The 7,884-nt window shown below is 36.9% G+C and overlaps 1 protein-coding gene across 1 annotated transcript; it reads left to right on the top strand.

The window, feature by feature from the left end:
- The first annotated feature begins 241 nt into the window (after positions 1-241).
- On the top strand, positions 242-7,692 carry LOC149019753 (ATP-dependent DNA helicase Q-like SIM). The gene is made up of 6 exons (XM_089153720.1): positions 242-389; positions 479-562; positions 735-822; positions 3,479-3,595; positions 5,460-5,552; positions 7,171-7,692. Exons 2-6 carry the CDS (start codon positions 486-488, stop codon positions 7,402-7,404), a joined length of 609 nt encoding a protein of 202 aa, XP_089009846.1. The 5' UTR covers positions 242-389; positions 479-485; the 3' UTR covers positions 7,405-7,692.
- The last annotated feature ends 192 nt before the right edge of the window (positions 7,693-7,884 follow it).

Raw genomic sequence — 7,884 nt, 5'->3', positions numbered from 1 at the left:
GAAGGGCCCCAAACACCTTGGTCGCCTTGCCTCCTTGATAAGGATGCTTGCCAGGCTGTAACAGCAGTCATCAGCTATTATTGTTAAGTATTGTGAATGAATGGTGGTCATAACAAAAGTATCCTGTCATACAGAGAAGTCAAATACCTTTTTCTTAAAATATAATAAGAGATTATGTTTTCAGTTACTACCAGCATCCCTCAATAAGGATGGTGAATAGTTTTTTGTCTCAAAATTAGGTACACCTTTTCTGCATTTTTTTTAATCTGTTGTGTTTTGTAAGCAGTTCTGTATGCAAACCTGTCAAAAATTCCAACACTTTTGCCAAATCGACGACGGAGTGATGAACAAACAAAACTGGCATATAAACTGTTAGCTGATTGTTTCAGGTGTGCGCTGAATCTTTTCAGTTTATTTCTCTATTTTGCGGCAGCCATGCATTATAATGCATTGTCTTATCTACTTTCATCATTTGCAGATATGGAATGAACACTGCATGTTGTCGAGCAAAGACACTTGTGGAATACTTTGGAGAGGATTTTTCTAATGCGATGTGCTTTTTGTATGTTATACTTCCATCATTTCATTTCTTGTTCTAGAGTTTATAGAAAATCAAGGACGCGAGAGTGATTGTTCTATGTGATGCTTCCTTTGTGGATGAAGATTGTCATCGTCCTGAGAACCATTAACAACTAAACTAATTTTCCTATATTTTATGGTCTCTTTATGTACAGATGTGATATATGTGTTGTTGGACCTCCCCAGATGGAGAATTTGAAGGTGGAGGCATGCACTTTTATGCAAATTCTTGCCAGTCAGTATGTAAGTTTGTTTAGTGTTTTAAGTGTTTCCTATTAATGTTCATGGGGCCATTACTCATCTCATTTTCTTTTGGTTTGATCTAAATTAGTTCTAGTTTTCTTTCACTCAGATCTTTTTTGTTAATTTTATCATCCATACATAGACAGTGGGCTTGTAGGTAGCTTGCATAACAAGCCACTCACCAAACAAATTGGTTATCTCAACATTCAGTACCTAAAGATTCAGAAAATCAACCAAAAGATACTGTCAAAAACATTAAACCAGTACTTTTCAAACCCTAGAATAGTAAAGAAACAATAATAAATACTAGCTTTGACCAAGATTTCAAACCCTAGGCTCTGGTCTGCTGTCCAGACTCCAGATATCAGGATAAAATAAACGAAGAGGAAAATAGAAGAATAAGAGAAGGAAAAGAAGTGAAAGAAACCTGGAAATGAATGAAAATTTTCCCAGACTCCCCTGTTTGTCATGAAATTGGAAGGTAAGAATGTTGTATGAGCAGGATTTAGGAAGGACATAAAAATATATGAAATGGCCAGAAACTAATCCTCTTCAATGGAGAAATAGAGTGTGCAACAGATAGGTCAAAGGGGAATGGGTAGATAATGGTGGATGTTAAAGATGAGAAAGGAAAAGAATCTAGCATCCACGTTCGTGCCACTCATGGTGAGTAAACTCAAACAACTTCCAATTCCAAATCTAAAATTTCTATTATTAGAACTATATAAAGAGAACAAACAAAGACTCCCAACTGGAATGTAAAACACAAATTCTATCTCCTAATTCTATCTACCTATTCAAACAAAACAATGACAATATAAAAGAAATAAATACTATAAACTACGGCTCGTTGATATAGTTAAAGTTTATGTTTATCTGAAACATTAACATATATAGATTTGTTCAGTATGATTTATGACTCCTATTTCTCACCATAAATAAATTAACATAATCATTAACTCTAACTGAATTGAGAGTTGTCTATGATTTATCACCACAGATTATTAACGTTTGTTTATGCAGGCATCATTAATCAATGATAGAAAGATGTTCCCTCAATGGGGGTAAATGGGTAATACTAGTGAAAATTAGAAGAAAGCCTCTTTATATTATGGATAACATTAGAAATTATTCACTAAGAATATCAAACCTATTTTTTCATTATGTAATATATAAAGTCTAGTGGTAACCAAACAATTATTGCTTGTGGTGCATAACCAATATCATATTTGGTTATTGTCATAAATAAGAATTTTATCTATGCCAAGCAGAGCTTAAAGCATTACCATCCATTGTTAGACCAATGACCAAAAACCCTGGTTGGGCTGGTTCCATCTGGGTTTGGGTTTTCAAATCCTGTCGTGATGGTCCAACCAATCGAGTGCACTGCATAAAATTTGAATCCATCTAGTTTGTACAAGGACCTAGGAGGCCATCTAACTTACACGTTGGAGGATAAATATCTTGTTTTTCATCTACGCTTGATCACCTGAAGGTCCTTAACTGGGAGGGACTTGTTAGCTAGAAGATTCACTATGCAGGATAAAATTTGAACAAAGATCATCTAGCTCATCGAAAGATACGTTAATCAATGTTTTGTTTATTGTTCAGTAGAGACAAAGAGTTGTATTGTTTTTACTTGCGAGGGGAGCAGAATATTTTAATTTTTCTCATTTTTTGGGTTTTATGCAAAGAAGTGGTTTTCAGGATATTCAAAAGGAGGTTCTTTTCCGGAAAATCAGGTTTATATTTGATTTTGAATCCTGTATGCCTAGGTTTCTTTGTTGGATGATTTTGTTAGTATTTCATTATTTCTGTTTCTTACTATTTCACCTAAAAGCTTGAACTATTAGAAATGGGCAGTGTCAATCTATGCATCAACACTTCCCTACATGCAGGTCAAGTCTTTGCACATGTAGCTCACATGGTCCTCTGTGCAACACAAAGGAGGAAAATGTCAGAGAAATTCTTCCATTGCACTTCCCAGGAATCAAGCACTTTGACAACCCTGCTCTGATACCATGTTCATTACAATTTCATGTAGAAAAACTTTGAACTGCTAGAGGAAGGCAGCTTCAATGGATACAACTATACATCCAGTATTTGTTCAAATTATACATAGCACATTAAGTTGTGAGAAGGTCAAGGCCTGTTGGTGGTGATGATGGTTCTCTTTCTTATGGTTTGCACTAATAATCTTACAACCACCTTTCACTGTTGTCCCTATGCCCCTTCCTGAACCTACCCCCTTGGGAAGTTGCAATGGTTATCCAAAAGGCAAAATGTTTTCCTACAAATGATTAGTCCAAAAGATTGAGTAGGTGCAAGTACATTCATAAATACAAGTAGTGTGCCAACATCAGTAAACAAAATAGGTCTTGATGTATTTCTAATATGTAGGCGGCTGCAGGTAGGGGCATTAGATATTGCACACCACAGCTAAACAATTTATCATGCATCACTAAGGCACTGGAGGCAAGAAGCTTTTGTGCAGGAAAAAGAAGAAAGAAAAAAAGATTTCATTACATACTGACGGAAACACGTGCATATACTCAGATCGAACTGCATAGATATTCTTCAGTTGTTGTAAATATTGTGGTTAAGACCAAACACGAATGCTTTATTTTATTTTTCCTGAATATGTTGTCATATTCAGAGGCAGACAAATTATGGGACTTTCCCTTATCATCACATAGTAGATGGTGAAATTCGAAGGAGGAGATTAATGGAGAAGCCAAACATTAGGATGGTGATCAGCAATATAAGAGAACAGGTAGTTTCCAACTCTCCTCTGTGTGTGTTTGTGTATCAATTCATGAGTTAAATAGATGTGATAAAATGCTAGAATGGGACTTTGATGCAGTATCCAAGCCCTCCAAGTCCAAGACCAAGTGGAGGGCCAAGAGAACACCCTAGGGTTGCTCCCCAGTAGCATGCTTAATTGCTTATTTTCTATTACTTTCAGTTCTTCATTAGGACCAGTGGTGAAATTTTAATTCTGTCCACTTGAGGGCATATCAGGCATGTGAGTCTTTCTTTTCTTAAACATGTTTATTTTTTATTTTAAGTCGGTCCTTGTACAGGTGTGACTTTAAAGACCTTGTGGTATTAGCAATCACTTAGAATAAGGCTTAGAATTCAAATCAGATCAGGAAGTACGGCCCATAATTAGTAGAAGTAGACCGAATCCACTCAATGGGGAGAGTATATTTTGAATTTTGAATACAAAGCTTCCCTTCATGTGTTAAGTTCTGGTTCCATGACTTCCGTAAATTGGCATTGTAGAACCAAGGTATAAGGAGGCCCTCTCGTCCATCTCGCCTTGTAGTAGATGCCCTCTCCCTTTTACCTTGAATACCACTGCGTCTCCTCCTCATTCAAGGGCTCCTCCGTGACACGGTGACACTACTGGGGAGTTGGTTTTTAGTTTTTGTATCTCCCACATCTAGTTGGAGTGTAATCTTGGTAGATGGATTTCCAACTCTAAATCCTTGGATCATAATTGGAAAGTCATCTACAAGGATTTTTGCTCCAAAATTTTCCTGCTTTCCCCCAAATGCCTTGTAGATATCCTGAGGAACAGGTTCATTATTGTCTCCTGAGATCTAGATTGTCTCATCTTTCTGGCAAAGCTAGATGGTTTCAGTCCCTCCCCTCCCCCTTGTATTCCCTTTTGCTCTCCCTTCTAGTTTATAATGCTTTATTTATTCAACCTTAAGAAAAAGCTTGGACTCTTGATTGTGCTGTATAGGACAGCCTTCAACTTCCATCCTCAGGTGAATTGCAGCATCCATAAGGGTCCAATCAGGTACAACTGGCATCCTATAGAATATCCTCATCTCCATTCTCATTTTCTGTTTGGAACTCCATCCCTTGGTTCAATGCCTTCGTATATGTTATTTCTCCTGAATTGTCTTGAATTTCAGGCTTTTCAAGAGATTGAAATTTAAGATCAGATCTATGCCAATCTAACTGTTAGATCTGTCCCAAACTTTTTCATCACCCCCGCAACCTTGGTGACCTTAAATACCCTGTTCGACCCCATTTTGACCACCCAATTTCAAGATATAAATATCTTCTTGATCTTCCATACTTCCTAAACCAACCCCCCCCCCCCCCCCCCCCAAAAAAAAAAAAAAAAAAAAAAGAGACAGTGAGCCATACATCTTTCGGTTTTGCCATCCAAACCCAACCAAACTTGGGGGATCGTATCCTCATATCGTTACCTACATCCCCACCAAGTTTCAATCAATTCAATACCATCTCATTCCATTTCTCAAGAACTTGCCCATCCATCCATACACCCCCATTACTCTAAATCTCCCTCAGACTAACTCCCCTTCGTCCTTGAGAGCACTTTATCCCAATTATCCTATCTAGGGGATCCAAAGCCCAACAGTCCAAACTCAATTAGGAAATCCATTTAGAAACCATCCCATACCCCATATACCCATGCTCAAGATTTGGGACCCGGAAAACTAGTCTAGCCTTACAGATCTTGGATTACTAAGGCTTCATCAGACATTTTTAGTATTATAATTATTCCTGCAAAAAAGATTTATACATTTTTTGTTTAGATTTGCTTCCAATTGTCTCACTTTGTTTGTGAATGATTTTATGTGTGATGCTCAATACAGTTTCCTAAATTTTCTGCAAGCGATCAGCTATGGTGGCAAGGGGTTGCTCGCATATTAGAAGGCAAGGGATACATAAAAGAGGCAGATGGCATGGTGAGCACTCAAAAGCACCTTTTTTCTTCTTTCTCCTCTAAAATCATGATGCATGATTGTTGTTTTTAGCATTCTCTGTGTTTGATATCTTGAATCTTGATTACTTAGAGAAGCTTCTTGTATTGTATAACCAACCCCCTTTGGTTTAGGACAAGGGCGGGCAGCACCGCCCTTTATTTATCCTAAATGTGGAAAGAGCATTACAAGGAATAGAAGTTACATGGCCTCTGATTTAACCATCAAACGCCAGCCAACGTTTACTCCCCAAATGTGATTAATGTTCATGCTATGATTTAAATAAACCAGTTAACGCTTGCAACCATCATCACAATTTTGTGGTAAGTGCAGAAATGTGGAAGAACATATAAGATTGAAAGTAATAGATTAGGAATTGTTGTTCATGTGTGAATTTGGATATTCATTAAACTTTTGGATGTGAGTGTTGATAGATGAAGTCCTTGGCCATTGAATTTCTCTGATTCGATCAATAATGGATTCTTACACGGAGAAAGGTTATTTGACATGTCCCTTATCTTATCATTCTAAGGAACTTTATTATTTTCTAATAAATAAGTTAGGAACCATTGTTCATATGCAAATTATATTCATCAACATTGGTAACTGAATGTTGATAGTTGGAAGAAAAGATTCAGAAAGAGAGTTTGATGTATGAAAACTGTTGCTGCCTGCCAATCAATTGATGATCTTGTTACTCTTCTTAAGATGTGGTAGATAAGATTGCTATACATAACATGGAGAAGATGAGTTTTCTTTTTAACCCCAATTAATTTATCCAAAAGGTGAATTAAATAGGTGGCTATTAAAGGAACCACTCCAAAAGAACCAAATAGATCAAAAGATACTTGTACTTCACAAATTCATTTCTGCTGTTAGTGTTTCCCTGCTGGTGGCTCTTTAGTGTAGCAGAATATATAACTTAGATGTAAGCTTATTAATTTTTTGATAACAATCAATGGAGTCATATTTTTCCAACCAGTGCCTCTTTTTTCTTTTTTTAAATAATGATCAGCACCCTTAGAAAGGACCAATTCTGTTCATTGTGAATTGGAAGAGAAGATCATAATAATCAGCATGCAACATGCAGTCAGGGTATGGAAGGGAGTATTTGACATAACCGTACAGTTTCATCATCTTTCTGGATCTACTACAACACTCTAGTCATGTGAATTGGCTTCTAATTGGACATTGCATGTCCAGTCTGGATAACACTGATGTATCCAAACACCACCAGAAAAGAGGGTGGCTGCTCTTTTGCTCTATAGTTCTTTTATGTTCTTTTCCCAATTTGAGGTTTTTGGCTATGCCTGTAGCTCTCCAACCCCACTCCTCCCCCCCCCCCCCCCCAAAACCCCTCAATGCCTCCAAAAAAAAAAAAAACCTGCCACCTTCTCTTCTCATTTTCACATTTTTATCCTGTGAACTCCCCTAACAGGGGAGAGGAAAATTGTCACCACAGGGCTATGGTTCTACTGTAAAAGTTTGTGCTTTTCCTCAGATGCACATTAATACATTGTACATGCATACATAAGCTTGTAGACATCTATATATTGGTATGTGCAGCCATCATGATATGCTTTAACTGCTTTCCCTGGTGCAGACAAGGGTTTGTATAAAATTCCCTGAGCCAACAGATATGGGACTCAGGTTTCTTAAGTCACCGATGGGGCAACCTTTTTGGATATACCCTGAAGCAGACATGATACTTTCCTTGAAAGAAAACTCATGTTCCACTTTCTCAGAGTGGGGGAATGGTCGAGCAGATCCTGAAATCCGTCGACAGCATCTGCATGAAAAGACACGAGGAAAACGACCGAGAAAGGGGAGGAAGTAAAATTCCAGCCACTAGATTGATCTGAAAACAGCCATGAGGAAGATTAGCAGCAAAACTCAAAAAGAAGCATTAAAATCACAGCCAATTTGTTGTATCATTCCTCTGATTCTTTTTCAAAATTCCCCATTGGTTAGCCTAGTGACCTTCCTATTATAATCTAACTATGTTATTTACACTGATAGTTGATGTAGTGTTTTTATTGGGATTACTACTATTGTCACTTGTATTATGGCTTAATTATTATTTGTATCCCTTATACTTTTTGAAATTACTAATTCAACCTTCAACTTTGCGTGTAATTGTTATTGTCTCCATACCATTAAAACTTTGTTAGTTAGATGATGATATGGCATATTTTATTTATTTAAAAACCCCAAAGTAACCCTAAAGTTATATATTACTTATTTATATTTTATATTAAATTTCATTACTATCCTTAGGGAAAATATAAACCTAGTTAAACAATCTTTTATTTCTAGT

The sequence above is a fragment of the Hakea prostrata genome, chromosome 4, assembly GCF_041222555.1.
Source record: "Hakea prostrata isolate BN-2017 chromosome 4, UWA_Hpros_2, whole genome shotgun sequence".
Classification (NCBI taxonomy): Eukaryota; Viridiplantae; Streptophyta; class Magnoliopsida; order Proteales; family Proteaceae; genus Hakea; species Hakea prostrata.
This window is presented reverse-complemented; position numbering and strand designations above follow the sequence as displayed.

Coding starts and splice junctions, on each gene's coding strand:
- LOC149019753 (XM_089153720.1), top strand. CDS start 486: ATGAACACTGCATGTTGTCGAGCAAAGACACTTGTGGAATACTTTGGA. Junction 823..3,478: donor AAATTCTTGCCAGTCAGTAT/GTAAGTTTGTTT, acceptor TGTCATATTCAG/AGGCAGACAAATTATGGGAC. Junction 3,596..5,459: donor TCAGCAATATAAGAGAACAG/GTAGTTTCCAAC, acceptor TGCTCAATACAG/TTTCCTAAATTTTCTGCAAG.